Source organism: Molothrus aeneus, chromosome 14, assembly GCF_037042795.1.
Source record: "Molothrus aeneus isolate 106 chromosome 14, BPBGC_Maene_1.0, whole genome shotgun sequence".
In the NCBI taxonomy this organism is placed as follows: Eukaryota; Metazoa; Chordata; class Aves; order Passeriformes; family Icteridae; genus Molothrus; species Molothrus aeneus.
In genome coordinates, this window is record NC_089659.1 from 13354890 (window position 1) to 13374834 (window position 19945).

General features: G+C 43.8%; 1 protein-coding gene across 1 annotated transcript in view; it reads left to right on the top strand.

Annotated features, from left to right (window-relative positions):
• The window catches only part of MSN (moesin), a 40731-nt gene extending 26340 nt beyond the window's left edge, over positions 1–14391 (top strand). Inside the window, exons 3-13 of the mRNA XM_066559345.1 lie at positions 3926–4021; positions 4539–4813; positions 5273–5356; positions 5699–5845; positions 6323–6419; positions 7453–7616; positions 7987–8117; positions 8760–8920; positions 9423–9515; positions 9921–10154; positions 11189–14391. Of these exons, the coding sequence (XP_066415442.1) occupies positions 3926–4021; positions 4539–4813; positions 5273–5356; positions 5699–5845; positions 6323–6419; positions 7453–7616; positions 7987–8117; positions 8760–8920; positions 9423–9515; positions 9921–10154; positions 11189–11353 (1647 nt within the window). The 3' untranslated portion in view covers positions 11354–14391. The remainder of the gene's footprint in view (positions 1–3925; positions 4022–4538; positions 4814–5272; positions 5357–5698; positions 5846–6322; positions 6420–7452; positions 7617–7986; positions 8118–8759; positions 8921–9422; positions 9516–9920; positions 10155–11188) is intronic.
• The last annotated feature ends 5554 nt before the right edge of the window (positions 14392–19945 follow it).

Genomic DNA, 19945 nt, shown 5'->3' on the forward strand with positions numbered 1-19945 from the left:
AGACTTCTTTCATGTTTACTTAAGCTTACAGCACAAGCTGATCAAACCCCTCTTGAATTTTGAGTGACTCCATCTGAGTTGAGCTGTGTTTGGAATAAAGGTGGTTGGTGTCTCATGGCCTGCAAACTAAGCTTTTTGAGGAGGGAAAGCGTAAGAAATCTTTAGCTACTACTAGGTCCTATCTAGTAGTGTTTAGACACATATAAAATAGCTCTGTAACACCTAATCCACTAGGTGAAAGCACTGAAACCAAAACTCACTATGGTAGTTTTATGGTAGAAAGCAGCAAGTCTCAGGACAGTGGCTGGTTGCCCCAGCAAACCCCAGAACTCTTGTCCCTGTGCTGAAGGCTTGTGGTTGAGCAGTATGAAAATGTGTCTCAAATTTCACAGGAACCTGTGGAAACTTTGATTTTTAGAAAAGCAGTAGTTCCAACCAAAAATGGACTGCTTGTTGCTAAAGATGTCAATGGCAAACTGTAGTAAGTACAAAAACTTGAAGATCCTGTAGTTTAGTACTCTGGCATTTTAGCACTTTGGAAGGGAAAACTAGAAGTGCATCCACCAGCTAAATGGAGGGGAAACATTTGGACATTTGTGGCTGTAAATGGAGCCTAACCTGGGTACTAAGTTAGGGTACCTGGAAGCCCCCATTCTAGGTTGTTTTTGACTGGTACATGAAACTGCAGGTGTGGCACCAGTTCAGAGCTCCTCCAGCAATAAGTTAGCTGGCAGTTTTCCCTCAGATATGCTTGACATGCCTGTTGTAGAAAGGGAGAGAGACCTACCTCATCTTTAACTAGGGCAACATTCAAGGCACTTGTCCCATGATATAGCCTGAGATGATTTGGCCTTTGATGCAGGAACATGATCCAAGTGCTACGCCTTTTCCTCTGCTTGCATGCTTTGCTCTTGCCTGTGTGTAAATACTGCTTTCATCAGAATCTGTACTTGTTTGCCAGTGTGGTGTTGTGTTTCCTGGGCTGAGAATGACAGCCATTTTCAGTCATCATCTTGATGCTGAAGTGTACATTTAAGAGGCTGCTTATGGCTCCCTCTTCAGCTGTGGAGCAGCACCCAACAGCAGGAACATAGTTCAGAGGGAGCTGGGTGAGTGCTGAGGGGAAGGACAGGAATTGTCATACAGACCTAGAAAACATGGAGTAAGAAGGAATGAGAGAAAAGGCTACCTGAAAGATCTTCTGTTTCTTCTCTGAACATAAGTAAAAAACCCCTACTAATGTGTGCTTAGACTTTGTGCAGAGGATGAAGTGAGTCACCAGAAAAGCACCTTTTTCCCTACATCAGTGTGGCTTACTGAATAGAATTTTAAGCTAAAAGTAGTACTCAATTAAAGTTTTGTAGTAGCTGGTCAAGGTACCATGGGACAGCTGGATTTTAGGGCTGCATCCAATCTGTTGCCCATTGTAAACTGAGCTTTACCCAGCAGGCTAAACAAGACCCAGGGACTGACTTAATGCTCCCCCTGGAATGAAGAAAAGATGCTGCTCTCCAAATGAGAGTGTAGATTTTAGGTATTTAAGTATTGTGGTCTGTGTTAAACAGACTGTCTATTCTCCCATCCTTTGTGCCAGCCCTTCTCCATCCCTAGCCACTGCCAGTAGCTGTTTGCTTTTTGGAACATCTCACAGTTCATTAGGGCTCTGAATGCTGTACACCCCCAGACATAATTATGCTGCTGCCAGCCAGATTCCTTGCAGCTGTAGAAAGCTGTTTCTTCTTCATGCTTTTCTCCTTGCTAAATGGAACTAAATAGCCTGCTAAAGCTGAGGAGGGAGGAGGACTATCCTCCCTGCCTTAGTTCAGTGGCAGCTTGGGACTGTGATGGTGAGTGCTGTGCTGTGTCCCCTCTTCTCTGCCCCCAGCTCGTTCTTGTCTCTGCCATTGCTGTGCAGGCTTCTGCTGTGGAATAAAAGTCCTTTTGTGTGGGACCACAGTGTGGAGCCTTTCAGCTCCTTGCTGGCAGCCCAGCCTGTTCAATTCCCAGGCCTAAGCTGCTGTCAAGTGAAAGAGAGGAAAGCAGACCCATGCAGTCGAGTGAGGAGCTTCCATCCCATTCATATGTTAATGCTTCCAAGAACAGAGCTCTAGGACAGCCTTTCTTCCCCTCCTTGAACCATCTGCTTCCAATCACAGAATGTGCTGGCTTGGAAGGGACCCACAAAGATCACTGAGTCCAACTCTTGGCCCTGCACAGGACCATCCTCAAGAATCACACCATGTGCCCGACAGCATTGTCCAAATGTTTCTTAAACTGTCAAGCTTGGTGCTGTGACCACTCCCCTGGGGAGCCAGTTCAGGGCCCAGCCACCTTCAGGGTGAAGAATCTTTTTTTCTGGTATCCAACCTAAGCCTTCTCTGACAATTTCAGGCCATTCCCCTGGGTTTGGTCACTGGTCACAAAGGGAAGTGATCAGTGCCTGCCCCTCCTCTTCCCCTCATGAGGAAGTTGTAGATTGTGATGAGGTCCCCTTTCAGTCTTCTCCAGGCTGAATGGACCAAGTGCCCTCAGCTGCTCCTCATAAAGCTTCCCCACAAAGCCCTTCATCTTCATTGCCCCCTTTAGACCCTCTCTAATATTTTAATATTAGAGATTGATATCTTTCTTATATTGAAGTGACCAAAACTTCATGTATATAGCAAACCCTGCTTCTTCTCCAAAAGCCTCATCAGCTGTGTGATGCACAAATGATCTGCATCCCCCTGAATCTGCAGGGGCTCTAGCCCAGCTCTCCTGTTCATGTTCAAGCAAGGACAGGCTGAATAATTTCAGGAACCCCAGTGGGATGATGTACATGGACTACATGCCCTAGTGTAGGTTTTGTCTCTGTGTGTGCCATCAATGGCATGCCTCTGCTGAAAACTGCATTTGGTTTTTCTGAAAGGAACAAAGGCCCTAATGCTCTTTTGAAAGGCCAGATAAAATGTCTGATCCAAGCCCTAAACAATCTAATTAGTGATGTGCTTGTGGGGAACCTATGTCTTTGGTGTTGTATCTTGCCAAAGTAGAGACCACATCAGAAGGGAACAGAGTGCACCTTTGGGCAGTACAAAATTATATTAACTGACCTGGCAGCTGGTTTTCACAGGGCAAGTCTCAGTCTCTGCACCAATGTTAGCCCCTTGCTGCACCCTGTGGCATGTCCCAGGCTTTTCAGGGCACAAAGGGGGATGTCTTGATAGCAATCAGGCTTTGGAGAAACTTCCCCCTCCTTTTAACCAACAGTGGCCCTGTACTGCAGTAGTCTTGCTGCCCCACCATGAAGCTCTTGTCTCTTGTCACAACATGTCTGTAAAGCCTTCTTAATTCCTATTTACATGCCTGGTGTGCTAGGGAAGTAACTACAGAGAGAGCTCACATAGTGGTGTAGTTAATGTCTGTGGTGGCTTTGTGCTGGCACAGGGGATAGCATATGGATTTAGCCTCTGCACTTCCTCTGAATGGTGCTGCTCAGTAAAGAGCTGTATGAAAGCCCTGTCTATAGCTATGAGTGGAGTAGAAACAAATCTTAAAGTAGCACATGACTTGCCCAGGAATAGTACATTTGCATGATAAGTGTGGGATATACCTGAAAATGGAGCTGTGTTCCTCATTCCTGGAAGTTACTAGACCTGTCAGAGCTGCTGCGTTGTTTTGGCTGTACATGTTGGCTTATAAGTAGCTGAAAAAAAATAATGTCCCAGCTATTGTTTATAAATAGCAACAAGCCTTAAAAAGCTGAAGGAGAACAAAGAATATCACACCCATCCACTTAAGACCTCTTAGATGCTCAGTCATCTTTCTGTGCACTGCAGCAGGAGAAGCAGGTGGTCAGGGCACTGTCTGAACTTACCTCTAACATGTTCTCAGCCACTGCTGAGTTCAGTCCATCTGGGAATCTTGCTAATAATCGCCTTTCTTTCAGGTTGTCAAGACAATTGGTTTGCGAGAGGTCTGGTTTTTTGGACTTCAGTATCAAGACACCAAGGGTTTCTCAACATGGCTAAAATTGAACAAAAAGGTATGTTTGCTCCAAAATTTTGCTTGTCCTTGTTCCCTTCTGAGAGTGCAGGGGCAAATTCAGTCTCCATACTTCTGTCAGGGATCTGTTCTTGCCTACCCATGCACTTCAAGTACTGTAAGATCAGTGATTGGTGCTTTGATGTCCACACACTCCCTCCCCAGGGTATGAGGAGTTGTGGTGTCTGACCTGGTCCTGCATCTAGCTCTGTTAACCAGGCCAGATTTGTTACCCTTCCTGGTAAAATGCTGATGATGTGCTCAAGTGAGCATCTTGGTTGAGGAGCAACCTGGAAAGTAACTTAACTACCACTGGCCATAAATACTGGCTTGGTAAGTCCAGTGGGGAGAAGTGATGAGGTATTTAGCAGTAAGTAATTGAAAATCCTTGCTTTTCTGCATACTCTTTTCTGCATTGGAAAGGAGAATTTTTTTCCTAGTGCACGCTTGTTTTCCTGTTTGTAAATTGCTCCCTTTCACTTGTATATAGACTATAAAATCTGCTAACTCTGTTGCAGGTAACAGCACAGGATGTACGTAAAGAAACCCCCCTGCTTTTCAAATTCCGTGCCAAGTTCTACCCAGAAGATGTGGCAGAAGAGCTGATCCAGGACATCACACAGCGCCTGTTCTTCCTGCAAGTGAAGGAGGCAATTCTGAACGATGACATTTACTGTCCCCCAGAAACAGCTGTCCTGCTGGCTTCCTACGCCGTCCAGTCCAAGTACGGAGACTTCAACAAAGACGTGCACAAGTCTGGCTACCTTGCTAGTGATAAACTGCTCCCACAAAGGCAAGTGAACCTGCATAGTCTTAGTCATTCTCTTTCTTAAAGGGTTTGTGATTTTTAAATATTTTTTTAAATGGCGGGGATGTTTTGATTGCAATACTCAGAATAAAGTATAGCCTTGTGCTACTTTGGGCATTTAGATTAGTATTCAATTAGTAAAGAGCTTTAACCTTAAACTTCCTATTACTATTCTGAAACTCTAATCAGAAGTAGTGAGAAAAGCTCCAAAACAAAATACACTACAAAAAAAAGAAACTGAATAAAATTTGTCCTCTATTAGAAGTCTGAATACTGACCATTGACTCTATCTATTTTAATGAAGCTGTATTTCTTGGAATATTTTTGTGGGTGAACTCTGATGCCAGTGGAGTATTTAATGAAGCATTATTATAGAGTGATGTGATTGTGTGTGTGCATATATGTAGTGCTTGGTTTGAAACATCCCATGTATGCTCTTTCTAGGGTTTTGGAGCAGCACAAGCTTAACAAGGACCAGTGGGAGGAGAGGATCCAGGTGTGGCATGAGGAACATCGAGGAATGATTAGGTAACTGATGCAGTGTGAAACTGCTGTATTTCAAGTAGTGTCAGTGTGTAATGTACAAATACATAAAAAAAAATAAAATCTGTGACTTGCTTCAGGATAAGTTAGCATTCTTCAGGTTATTTTGCTCAGAGTAACTAGTTTACATGCCTCTGCTGGTCCACATCAGCTGGCTGTTCTTAGTAAAACATGACTGAGTTTGCAGAGTTTGTAATTATCTACTAGAGTGATGCTTAGAACCTTTGCCAGCTTGTTGCTGCTCTGTGCACATGGGAAGTTAGAACCTTCTTGCTTTAATGGCTTAAAGACTCAAAAGAGAATAACTTTTCTTTTTACATGCTGCAGAGAAGATGCTGTCTTGGAGTACCTGAAAATTGCACAGGATCTGGAAATGTACGGTGTGAACTACTTCAGCATTAAGAACAAGAAAGGCTCTGAGCTCTGGCTAGGTGTAGATGCTCTTGGACTCAACATTTATGAGCAGAATGATAGGTAATTAACCCCTCTCTCTTCATTGTTGCCTTCAGCTCCTTTCCAATATAAAGTCATTTAAAATCAATCTCTCCTGGAATTCAAATCTTTAACTAAACTCCACCATTTCTATATCATTCTTGGCTGTGTTTTTGACATTGCCAGAATAATCCATAAAATGTGATTCTTTGGACCAACAAATACAAGAAATTGGCAAATCTTTTCAAGATAGTTTCACTTTATCCCTAGTCTTCCTGCTATAGATGCATTCTCCAGTTCTGATTTTAATTTAAAAAACAAAAAAAAAAGTGGGATTGAAAAACTGCTTCTTATATTTCTGTTTCATCTGTGTGACTAATTTTGTCTGCTGATTTCAACTACCATAAGAGCACTGAAATATGAGGGTGGATTTGGTATAATTTTAAGCTTTATATTCTAAGTCAAGAATTTGAAATGACTTTGGGATCTCTTATTTCTTTTTGCTTCCCATTTTTACAGGCTAACACCGAAAATTGGATTCCCCTGGAGTGAGATCAGAAATATCTCATTCAATGACAAGAAATTTGTTATTAAGCCTATTGACAAGAAGGCACCAGTAAGAAGCAAGATTCATATTAAGCTATTAAATTTTCAACTTCTTAGCTGAATGATTTCTGTGGGTTTGGTTTTGGGGGCTTTTTGGGGTTTTCTGCACTGAATCTTCTCATCAATAGCATGAACGCTGATGTAAGCAGGGAAACCTGTTCAGGGCAGTCAAGTGATAGTTAAGATTTTTTTTTCTGGCTAAGAGGGTAGAAATTTAGTATAAGCTTAAGCTTTTAACATCAGTGGCAGGGAGTAGCTCTTTGCTTAGGGTTTCTGATTCTCTTAAGACTGTTCAGATTCTCTGATAATACAGTTAGGGATCTGAGGTACCTCTGTTAGCGTGAATGCTTCCTTTGCACCCTGTTGACTTTAATAGTGTGTGGGATGATCTTTTGCAGGTTTTCACCTTAATTAAAGCAGAAGCTTTAAGTCATTTTGTAGAGTAGGGTAGGCTGGAAGTTTTTTCCTTGCAAATTTATATTGAATGTAATTGTTTTAATCTTTAACACCTTATAATTTCCAGTGCTAGCCAGTACCTTCTGTTCTTCTGGTCATTCTTGTTCCATTGCTGCTTGAAAGCATTTCCCTGTTGCTCCTTTTGAACAGAACAAAGTTGATTGTAACATTTAACACCCCCTCTGGCATAAGCCAAGACATTACATTCTAAGTGGCTGGCCAGGCTATTATACAGATTATTGAACTGGAAAGGGAGGTGGGAGAAGCCAGGAATTCGGTGTGCCTGGTAAAGCAGCCCTGCTGGTGTTTGTAAAGAAATGGTGATGCAAGATGCTGTGTGCTTGGTGCTAGGGGTGTGTTACAGTGAAACCCAGACACATTGGGTGCTCCTGCCCTGGGTGTGCTTGTCAGGTTGAAATCCATTCCAGAAATAAGTGTCTATCTGCCACCACCAATGAAATAGACATTATTAAGAAAAGCTGGCTGGCAACTCTAAAATGCTTGGGGTCTTAGGAGCATAGTGCATAGCACAAGGGGCTTCTTATGCTGAAAGAGCAAATCTAATGCTGCCTTTTTCTTGCCCCAAGGACTTTGTATTCTATGCCCCTCGGTTACGGATTAACAAGCGAATCCTGGCGCTTTGCATGGGGAACCACGAGCTCTACATGCGCAGACGTAAACCAGACACCATTGAGGTGCAGCAGATGAAGGCACAGGCTCGGGAAGAGAAACACCAGAAACAGATGGAGAGGTCGGTAGGGCTCTGAGTAACCTGGGTGTGACTGATCACTGCATGAGTAGCATCATGTGCTAGATAAATGGCTGGCAGCACCTTAATCTGCTTGAGCCAAAATAAAGCAGGTTGCTTTCTGCTTCAGTAGGTCTGATGGGTTGATAGTAATGGTACTCACCACAAATGTGACTTCCCATTACTTTCTTGGACTTATGAACTTGTCATTGAGATGAATGCCAGCAGAGTTTTATATTTTTGCACTTCTATAAAGGGAGTAAAGCTCATTATCTGAGTGCTGTAGGGCACATCTTGTGTGTGCTGTTTTTGTGTGGTTACTAGGAAGTGCTCCAAGTTGGTTTGAAATTACATTGTGACTTCCTTCCATCAGAGCCCTGCTGGAGAATGAGAAGAAGAAGAGGGAGTTGGCAGAAAAGGAGAAGGAGAAGATTGAGCGAGAGAAGGAGGAGCTGATGGAGAGACTCAAGCAAATTGAGGAGCAAACCAAGAAAGCTCAGCAAGGTAATAGGAAATTTTTCAGTGTTTTCTTTGATGATGAATAGTCTGAGTGAGAAGGGTTCAAATAGTAAAGCTATGAGCATCTCTGAGTAATTTATCTCTCCAGTGTTGTGTGCTAACTGGTGTTAGGGCCCTGGTTTAGCCTCCTGAAGCCAAATGTAAGCCCTCCATATGCAGTTGCTGAAAAAATATATGCATTAAAGAAATGGGTAACAGCCAAGATTTCTCTCTTGGCAGCAGAAGTACCTTGCCATTGTTCCTGTGCTGGCTGGAAGCTTTATCCCAGCATATCTGTAGAGGAAGGAGTCAGAGTGTAGCAGGGGTCACACCAGCCATTGCTGTGGTGATTTACTATCTAATTGCTTGGCTAGAGTTAGTGTGGTGTTGCCCAAGCAAAATGCTGCAGGCTTCTCTGCCCTTAAGTATGTAATTTTGGGCTGGGTGCTTCCCCACAAATCCATTGGGGGTGGGCTTAATTTTTAGTCTTACAGCTCCAGGTAAAATGTAAAGGAAAGAACAGGGAACGGTTGCTTGCATCCCTCCTTTACCTGTCCCTCTGAAGGAAGACCCTTACCCAGACAGACTTTCCTCTTCTACTGCCATTCTTTACTTGATCTGACTTGAAATGTGCTCCCCTATTTTCAGAATTGGAAGAACAGACCCGCAGAGCTCTGGAGCTGGAACAGGAGAGAAAACGAGCTCAGGAGGAAGCAGAGAAACTGGCTAAGGAACGTAGAGAAGCAGAAGAGGCCAAGGAGGCCCTATTGAGAGCATCCCATGATCAACAAAAGACCCAGGAACAGTTGGTAAGTTAGTGAACTGACAATCAAGTAGGGAAAATAGTGAAAGGGGAAGCATCTAAACTTTTGAAGCAAACCAGGCTATGAATATAGTGAGGAAGCACTATATTCATAGGTTCTTCAAATTTTATCCTCAAGTAGATGAACATATGTGTAAATATATTTGTGCAGTAGATTTGTATTGCTTTTTGCCTTTTTTTTTTGTATGTGATAATGATAAAGTGTTGCTTTCCCTGGTTTAGATTCAAAGAACTAAGTTTTGTAGCTCTGTTTTGGGGAGAAGGAAAAAGAACCAACTCAACAACCAAACAAAACCCCAACTCACAATGAAACGCAAAGTTTTTTTGGCCTCCTTTCCTCTTTCATCATGGAGGTATTGGTGGAACTGAAGTTAACAGGAAGGCTTTCTTCTCACTGAAAAGATGTGTTTTCACTCAGGACTTGAACTAAATGCTTGATTTAGCAAGTACCTTGGGTTTTGTTTCCATTAAAAGCCTTTCTTCTGCAGGCTGCTGAGATGGCAGAACTCACAGCTAGGATCACACAGCTGGAGCTGGCCAGGCAGAAGAAGGAGAGCGAGGCGCAGGAGTGGCAGTATAAGGTAAAGCAGAATCTGAGCAAATGGCATCCTTTCTATGGAGTTGGTCTTTGTTCTGGGTTGTAACCTAAACTACTGCACTAGATTCCATGCTAAACTCAATTCTTGCAAGATTGAGGCTGTTGTAAATACACAGCTTTGGAACTGGTAACTTATTCTAACTCCATGTAGCAATTTTTGACTAATTAGACCCGTAGCCCATTTTCCATTAACAGTAACCATTCTTCAAATCTCTGAAGTGTTACCCAGCAGAAAATTTTGCAAATGATGGTAGCTGAGTAGCTTTGGAATACACCCCTTCAGGAGGTGCAAGGTTTCCTTGTAACAAGCACCAAGTGGTGCTTCTGTGAGAAGTCTCAGGCACTCAGGATTATTCTGACTGACTCACTGTGGCATATCCTACTGCAGGCACAGAGGGTGCAGGAGGACCTAGAGAAGACCAAAGAGGAGTTGAAGACTGCCATGAGCACCCCTCATGTCACTGAACCCATGCACTCTGAGAACGAGCATGATGATGAGCAGGATGAGAATGCAGCAGAGGCCAGTGCTGAGCTGAGGTCGGAGGCCACCATCAAGGACCGCAGCGAGGAGGAGCGCACCACTGAGGCAGAGAAGAATGAGAGGGTCCAGAAACACTTGAAGGTAAGAAGCTGGCAGCAGAATGTGTGTGTAGGGGTGCTGCTTCTACTTTTCTCAACATTTCTTGCAGCTGGAAGGTATTACTGTTATTTAAAAAATGAGGGGAGACACAGGGAAGGGAGATGATCATAATCTTGCCAGGTAGCTGCTTAACCATTGAGCAGAGAGGCAGATCTGGTCTCCTGCCACTTGAATTTCATTTTACTGGAAGCAGTGAAATATTTTGAAGCAATGCCAACAAGTAGTGTCTGTCAGATGTAGTGTGCTGTCTGTGAGTATTGCCAACCACCTGACAGCTGTTCATAGCCCTGGCTGCAAGGAATTGAAGAACTTTGTCTGATTCCTATCCAGCAGCTGTCTCTCACTGTCAAGTCTGGGTTGCATTGCAAAACTCTGCATTGCAAAACCCTGGAGTAGCCCACTAGGGCTCAGCACAGAGACAGCACTACTGCACCCTCGTCTTGTGAGGAACTCCAGTGTTCTGGTGTTAAATTCCAAGCATTTAGTTGTGCTGCCTGACTTGCACCAGGCTTTGCTCATTGTGCATTGTACTGTGGTAATTACACACAGAGGGCTAGAGGTGCATTTTATCTTCTGTAGCAAATTCCTTTTCTGGTGGAAAGCTAGTAATTCCTCAGATTCTGCAAGATGTTCTTGCTGTCTTCAGGGATCCCTCCATGTGGCCATTCTTTTAAAATACAGGCATTGGAGACAATCTTTCTTAACTGTGCTAGATGAAGATAAATATGTGACAGATTGTCTGATGTTTTATATCTTCAAATGTTAGGGAGAAACATGAACAACTTCCATAAAATCATAGATCTGTTTAGGTTGGAGGGGCCTCCATGACATCATCTAATTCCACCTCCTTGCTCAAGCAAGGTCAGCTAGAGCAGGTTGCCCAGAAGAATACACTGGGGCTTGTCTGTTTCCTGTCTGTATAGACACTGGATCTTTAGGAGGATCAGCAGGAAATCTTGTCCAGCTCTGAGTCTCTCTGGTACTAACCTGCTGCTGTCTGCTTCTCCCCTCCAAAGGCTCTTTCCTCAGAGCTGGCAAACGCTCGGGATGAGACCAAGAAGACAGCCAATGACATGATCCACGCTGAGAACATGCGCCTGGGCCGAGACAAGTACAAGACCCTGCGCCAGATCCGGCAGGGGAACACCAAGCAGCGCATCGACGAGTTCGAGTCCATGTAAACTCCCCCTGCACCTGCTGCCCTGCACTCTCTTCTCCCCTCTTTCCCATCCTCTCCCATCATCACTCATAATCGTGCTATGCTGGAACCACTACAGAAGAGTGACCATGGTCTTATTTATCAAGTTTTGGGCAAATGCTGGAGTTAATTGACAGAAGAAGGAATAGTAAATAATGTCTGCCTGGGGTGGCTTGGGGAAGCAAATGTGTATTAGGGCAAATCTGAAGTTGTTTGGCTTGGGGTAAAGTCTTGGTGTGTTGGGTTTGCCCACGGAGGTGGCTGTGTTGCTGTCTTCTCCCATTGTGTGGGGAGACCAGCAGATCCTTGTACTGCATTAAATAGTCAAGAGCTGACAGTCTGACACTCTGCCTTCCTACTAACCTGTGCAAGCTTCAGGATAAAGCTTAGTAGTCAGGGTCTGAATTTCTGACTTAACCCAGAGTCTGAATCATGTAGTTAAAAAGGGGAGCTTAGGAAGAAGGATCGAAGGTAAAATATGGACTTTCTCTCTAAAAGACCAAAGCTTTTGTCCTAGAAAAATAAGCAGACCAAACAGATTCTGTGGTGTTCCTGCTGGTGTTACATTTTGTTGTTTAATGATGGAGCTTTGAATTTTCTAATCATGAGGAGGCCTTTGGAATAATTCCACTGATACAGTGTGGTTTGAAGCCTCGAATTCCCTGCTTTCCAGAGGTTTTGTCTCTGGTCAATGGCTTTGTTCACTATCATTTGTCTGACTTCAATGTAACCAGTGAGGCAGAGATAGCTAGAGTACACTGCCTTCCTTTTTGGTTTTGCCAATGAAAACCTAAAGTGGGAGGTAGAAAAGTAAAAGACTAAAAATTAGTGTAGCTGTATTTTCCCTTGCTGAACAGATACTTTTCTAGTTACATGAACAAGATTTCCATGAGAGGCCTTTTTAGCACATAGTTGTTGGTGCCTTATGACTGTGTATAGATCTACTGTAGCTCAGATACCTTTAGTTTAAACTAGATGCAATCATAAAAAGTGATCAGCAGCTGGGGACCAAAAACTGCTCACATATCTGGGTCATGTACAAGACTGCATCTGTCTTCCTGGCTTCAAGCAGCAATTGAGGGGAGAGGATCCTGAGACACTTGTCCAATTGCTTTCTTAATCCTCACTAGCACTCTGCCACATCCCTGGCTCAAGTGCTTTTCCTTCCCCAGAAGGATGCTTTGGCCTTTTGTGGCTTTGAGAACAGAAGGCTTTCTCTTAGAAATGGGATACAAATGGTTCTGAGACTGGTCCTGAGAGCTGCTTGTGCCAGGTATTGTAATAACCATCACCTCCTGTCATCCAAGCTGCCCATGCTGTAGCTACCCAGAGTCCTCCCTGCCATTTGAGTGGAGGAAATAGCCATGTATGCTCAGGGTTGAATTGGATGTTGCCTTGATCCTCATAAAAGGAACTGTTAACCTTCAGGAGAGTCATCTTAAAAATGGGTTCCACCTAAAACGAAGTCCTCCTTTGTTTTGCCCTCCTTGGATTAGTTTGTCCCTATAGGAAGTCATTGGGTTAGCCTGGGATTTATTTTCTTGCCTAGCATAATTCCAAATTTTGTAACCTGCTCAGTTTTGTTGATTCTCCTTTTGTATGATGTTACTGGTAGTGGTGATAGAAGGAAAACATCTGAAAATTGGAGCATTTTCAGCTCTCTGCTGTATAAAAAAAGGGCAAAGGGAGACTGTGCCAAAAAATAAATGTTCATGATAGTGTTAACAAACTGCAGTATTCCCCCAAGAATTCCTTGGGTGGCTGGAAACAACCTCACCAGTTCTGTGTTACTTTATTTTTTGAAAGCAATGCAATCTGTGTAGGGATTCATACAAATACCAGCCAACCTCTGTTAGAAGCAACATGCCAACCTATGCTCTTAAACCTCCAGGTGTGTCATGTGGGAGCCCCCTTCTCTCCCCTGGACACAGAGTGCTTTTGGGGAGCACATGACATGGCAAGCTTTTTGTTGGCCAAGAAAAATATGCCTCAGTACCATGAAAGTCACAAATGAAAGATTGGAGTTAAATTTGTCAGAATGTATTTGCATATTTGTGTACTGAAGGTGATTGGCATTGGCTCTGCACGAGTCTCGTTACTGGGGAACAGACAACCTTTAAACTTCTGTTTTGGTGCTTTAAAGCTGGTTCTCAGCACTTCTGCTCTGTCCATGGCAACTGTTGATGCATTTGAGGGGAGAAAAATCCTATCTAATATTTTAATAATTTCCTAACAAGCTGATGTATGGTGCCTGGAATATGTGTTCAATTAATAAACCAGTAATTTTCTGCTTTGATGGGTCACACAACACTGCTGAGCTCTCATGTATTCTGATGTTGGCATGACTTCTGTTTATATGTTTTTTTAAACGTTCTAATTCCGCATGGTCCAATAAAGGAATAGAACGGCTTGTGCCAGTGAGTCCACCTAACTCTTTGTAGTTGTTTCAGCCCTGCCTTCTTTTTAACCAGTATTATATTCCAGTGGTATCTAATGATATTTGATTTCAATATTTCTAGCTATGCACAATTAGAAAATATTAGTCAAGGGATGGAGGGTATGTTTATGGTCCTCCCCTTGGAATTGTATACTGTATTATAAAGATGATATTTTGCAAGAAAACTAATGTAAGAAGCTTTCAGTATTATGGTGAGATTTGTAGACACATTTTTTATTTGTTAGAATACAGTGAATTGTTCTTCCTCTTCATGTTCCAGTTTAATTGGATAACTACTCCTCTTGGGGGTGGGGGAAGGGAAGTACTTTATCACATGTTGCCTGGCTTATTTTTTTTCTTGTTTTATTTTTTTTGTTGCTGTAAATTATGTTGAAGGTTTTTGACCAGTTGTTTTACTGGATTATAATAAAACATCAATTCCTTAAGGTTTTGGAGTAATTAATGGGTCCATGTGCTTATCTGCAGAGAGAACCTTGACTAAGACATGTTTTTCCTTTTCAGAAGAGTTGTTAAAATCCATACCTTGTTCTTCCTGAAGTGCCAATAAAGTTGAGAGAAATTCAGCAGATTGTGTCTGGCTGGTTACTTAAGGTTTGCTTTAAGTCCAGTGCTGTGTCCTGTAGCTGGGCAGATCAGCCTTGTGGTGCCCAGAGGTCAGCCTGGGAGCTCCCTCACAAACAGGGAGATCTTTCTTGCACTCTGAAAGGGAAGAGCTTCAGTAACAGCCCTTTCCCCCTCCCCAGCCCCCCAGCTGGAGCCAGTACTGGAATTCTTTGAGGAGGCTCTGAGTACAAATGTTCAACTTGCAGAGGGACGGGATGGAGCTGCTGTGGCTGAGCTCCTGCTGGGCCCAGCCCTGGCCTGGGCGCATCCAGGAGAGGCTGGCTGGGCCTTGGGGCTGCTGCTTGCATGGACACCCTGCCCAGTCTGTGCTGCCATCAGCCTGTTCTGGGGACTTGGGCACAATTTGCTTCTCAGCTGCCTTGCTGTGGTTGTCTCTGCCTGTTTCCCAGGGTCTCAGGATGGGGTTCCAGCAGTGGAAGAGTGGCTGCTGCCACCTTTCTGCTAATGAACTGTGTGATCTTCATTTGCAGCTGCTTTCTTGGTGGTTGTGAAGAGGGGCCTCACAGAACCTCTGCCTAATCGTTGCTGCACTGCAGAATAAGGTGCAGATTTCAGTGGAACATGTTAGTGCTCACAGACCTGGTGCTGGGGAAGAGACCTGGACTTTTCTGTAAACTAAACATGAAGTGTGGAGCAACAGGGGCTTCTGCAATCCCCACCAGGCATGGCTTAGATTCAGTTTCTACAGGTAAGTCTTTTTTTTTGGTTCCTTCCTGCCAGGATTCTAAAAACCTGAACACTGGGGGAATTGCATGTCTCCTTTAATGCTACAGCAGCCTTCAATTGAAGGTAGCACAGGTCTGGAAAGGTTGATCCTGTTCTTGCTGCTTCTAGTGCCCTTGCTTCTCAATGGACATTACCTTACAGGCTTGAGACTTAGTAATTCTCCCCGTAGGTTTATCTATATTCAGTTTGTCTTTGAAGAAATGGAAGTGTAAAGCATTAAAGGCTGAAGACTGCTTCTGTACAGGACCACATTAAAAAAATCCACATCACCCTATTCTTCTAGTTTCTTGTAAGGCATTCTGTAGTTTAGGATCAGAAATTTGCATTTAACCTCTAATTTTTGGGGACAGCTTCTGTTGGATTTGCTAGTCTGTCTGGGATGTTTCAGATCCAGTTTAGGCTATATCTACATATGTTTGGGGCCCAGATGCTTTTGTCTGTGGGACAGAGGCAGACTAGAGGATAAAAGGCTCTCAGAAGGCTGGGGGACTGAAACACTGTCTTTTGACAGGTTCTGCAATGTTGCTTTATTAAGCAGTGCAATTTATTAAGAACTCTAAAGAAAAGGCAAAGTAACTCTGCAGAGTAAAATATTCATTGAGTTCAATCTGTTTGGTAGACTAATGCATTTGGCCTGAGATGCACTGACTCCAAGTAGGACAAAGTAACTGCAGAAAATAAGACTGATTGCTTTCTCCTTCTCTGCTTTGCTCTTTCTAAAGCAAGGAATTGCAGGGGCACGGTCTCCAAATTTTGATTTGTTTTGATGCAGACAAGCCTTGTAGGGATTTCTCTCGGTAGATGCTTATTAGTTTCTTGCTCAGGATAAAACGTTTGGAGGGAAGCACAAGCTTTTTCCAGCATCCAAAGCTTGGTAATGCAATGTACAGGGTAAGGTATGATAATTGTAGGCACCCATATGGCAGCTGCTTGAGCATCTACAAAGACAGACTGCAATGAGAAAGCAGAGAGCACCCAAGGCATGCCTTGTTTGCCCTGTACCATCAGCATGGCTGCTCTGCTCCCTGCCAGCTTTGCAGCTGTGCATATCTCAATCTTGGCTGTAAAATTTAAATGCCTTATACCAGGGCATATAATCTCAGAGCATGTGACAAGTGGCAGAGAACAGAATTCCTCTGTTGCTGATGCCAAGCCCTAACTGTTGCATACCCATATGCAAATTGGGCCACATGTGATGTTAATGTCTCCCTTGCACAAAAATTACTTCTGTAAGAAAAATGCCCCATCCCTGGAAATGTTCAAGGCCAGGATGGATGAGGCCCTGAGCAGTCTGGTCTGGTGGGTGGCAACCTTGCCCACGGTCAGGGGATTGGAACCAGATGATCTTCATCCCTTCCAACCCAAAGCATTCTGTAAAGAAAAGGTCTGGGCCTCAATGTATGAAATGTTAGGTTGAGGCTGGCTTTTGTCTTGCAGGTTTGCAGTTCCAAGTGCAGTTTGTAGGCAAGGAAGCCGGTGCCTGTGTCTGAACAATGCCTAAATGAGTATCTAGCTCCAGGTGATGTGACTCTAAACATCATTAGCAATTCCAAGATGGAGATTTTCAAGACAGGTGTCAAGATGAGGGGTATAGTGAAAAGTGGAAGAAAGAATGAGGAGGTATTAGGGAAAAAGTAGTGCTGAAACTGCAAAAGTAATAGTGGGTGCTCGTGGAAGGGACTGTACCTTCAGCTTATGGTCAGAATGCCGTTGCTCAGAGCAGGCATTAATACATATATTTCTGGTGAGCAGACGTAATTTAAAAATTACAAGCCCCCATGATTGCTGTAGCCTGTGGTTGTGCATCATCCTTTAACAAAATACAGGCCAGGGTTGGTCTGGAGTCAACAAGTTTGAAGAGGGTGTGAAATAAGCTGCTCTTGAGCTGGAAGATTATGGTCAAGGCTGTCTACACCCCACATGCAGCAGCATTGCACTCCCATCCATCTCTGAAGCATCCTTGACTGGATGCTTGAAGGAGAAGCATGTGCAAGTGAAGGTCTTGGCTGGGGCACTGTAACTTTTTAGTGGCCTTCACCCAGCCAGGAGCAGCTGCACTGTCAGACATGGCTGCTGTCCAGAAGCCCTGCTGTGAATTCATTGTGCTTTCTTGTTGCAGTGCCAGCCCATCTCTGATTGCACGTCTGCCCTCCTGCTTCCAGTGGTGAGAATATGGCTCTTGCTCCTTTGTTTGTGTCATTCTCAGAAGGTTGCTGAACACGTAGGGAAGGTTAGAATGGGACAAACAGCCTTGTTTGAGAGATGTAGAAATTGAGGCATATTTATATTCTCCCCAAGCCCCAGCCTCTGAGGCAGTATCTGTGACTTGAGCTCCCTTGGTTGTGCACTTTGTCCCAGATCTATGCTCAGTGCATCTCTTGTGAGGCAGCAGAATCACTCTGTCTGGGCTCGTGGGCTTGCTAAAAGTCAAACCAGTACAAATTGTTCTGTTTGCTTTTATTAGCAACTTGCTCTGGAACAGGAAAGGTGGTTAATGGGTTTTTAAAGTGACAATGGGAAAGGTGAATTTTCGTTGTGTGCAGTGCTTTAGTTCTGTGTCAGCAAGCAGCCCATATCTGCTTCCCTACAGGAGTATTTGTGAGGCAGTGGGCTTGGTTAGGAGGGGAGGGGTAAGCTGCTCTTGCTTTTCCAATTAATGAAGGCTGCCTTCTGGAAATGTTCATTATTCCTGGGTCTGTGTGCCTGCTGCTCTGACTACAGTCCCTGAGACTTCTCCCATGGGACCAGCACGAGCTTATCTCCCTCTATACATGAACAGCATGGGCCGAGACTGAGCCAGGGCAGCTCTGCCTGCTGGCAAGGAACTATAACACTGGTCAGAGGAGCTGGCTTTGCCATCTCAAAAATCCAAGTATGCTTCTTGCTGTGGAGAGCTGTAAAGGTGTTGTGTAGCTTCTGGTTGGGTTAGGCCAGTGCTGATTTCAGTGTTCACTTCCTTGTGCAGAAGTTGGGGCTGAGGTGGAGCTGAGACAGCTCACAGGTGTTTTGGATATTTGCATGAGAGTGCCTAGACTGGGGGGAGGGAGGACCACATTGTTTGGTGTGTGCTACAGAAGATATTGGACAATGTATTTCAAGCTAGAAAACCACTTCCTTACCAGCATGTGCCAGCACATGAATGGATGTTTGGGCACAGCCACTGCACTGACAGAGTGTGGCCTGCTGGCAAGAAACCACAGAAGTGGAGTGGGGGCAATGTGCCTGTGTGGACTGCTGGGAGGTTGGTTTCTGCCAAACCATACTTGAAGCAGAGCTAAGGGTTCTCTTCAGCTGTTTTTTGGCCTTATTATAAAATATGTGCTGAACTGTGAAGCAAAATTTTGAGCTGGTTTTTGGTTGGGTTTTTTTTTTTTTTTTTTTCCCCAAAGCAATGGTATTTTTTCTGCATTGGTTTAGTTGGTTGTTTGGTTTAGGTTTTTTATTGGCTGGGTTTTTTTTTTTTTGGTTTTTTTTTGGTTGTTTTTTTTTTGTGGGAGGGATGGTTATTTGCTGGGAGAAGTGGTTAAAGCTTTCTATTTTTGTGCCCTTGGCTAAATGAGCAATTATTTACTCTAGAAAGGAGATCCTGCTTCTGCCCTTTCTCAGTATTTCAGAGATCTTAAAACAGACTAGCCAAAATCTGCAAGGGCCTGATTCTCTCCTGCCCCAGCAGAATTGTTTTGCTTTCACCAGGGAGCAGTTGTCCCCTTTTCTGCACCTCAATGTCTCCCTGACTTCCCTCTCTGCACTGCCCTCTCTTCCATCAGGTGACATTGACCTGTCACTTGCTGTGCTCTGAGTTCCTGGCAGGGAGAGGAGTCAGTGCCAGACAAACACACAAATGTCCTTGCAGTGGAAACTGCTGTGCATATATCTAATGTATCTCTCTCAGCTCAAGGTTTGCTGGAGAGATAAGATGCTTTGTGGTTTGTATGTGCTGTGGCCTCTCTCCTTGCAGCTCTCTTTGCCAGCCTTGCTTTCTTTCCATGGAAATGGCTGAGACAGAACTGGGCTGTCTGCTGCATCTCTGTAGTGCCTGAAAAGCAAAGGCAGAACTGGCCAGAGTCTCTCAGCTGCAGAAGCTGCACAGAGTAGTTTTAAGTTTGGGGCTGAGATGGAGATCAAGAATTTGGATTTGAAGCCTCAAGCATTTGGGGCAGCTTGTAGGAGAGAGCAAACCACCTGGAAAAGTTGACCTGAGAATTATTATTATTTTTTTTTAATCCTTTATGTATTGCCCATGAATTTGTCTCCACTGGAGCTGTCTGAGAGGTATGTCTGAAAGCCTGAACACTTGCCTTTGAACTGAAGAATACATTTCCCTCCTGGCTTATGGAAAATACTTGCATTCCTTAATGTCTTCGATGGTTTTTTCAGAAAGCCTAAGCACCTCTTTCCAACCCTTCCAACCTGAAAGCTTTGGGTGGAAAACTTTCATTTTGGGGCAAAAAGCCAAAACTTTCTGATCATCTTCAGAACTATGAATCCAATGCTGTGTGTGTGTTTCTGTGTTGAGGCAGACATTTTTTATCTTATGCTGTGGTTTTTCCCCTGTACAAATTGCTTAGAGAGTCCAGTATAAACGTGGTTGTTTTTTTGCTTATACTGGCTACCAATATGTTATTGCATTAAAAAAACTTGATTAAAGCAGACATCCTACCAAATGGTGAGCTGTAAATTTGAAGGAACCATTCATGCTCTTGAGGTGAGAGCTGTTCCCTAACTCCACAGAAACCAGGAACTGAAACTGTCTTTGCTGTTGTATTT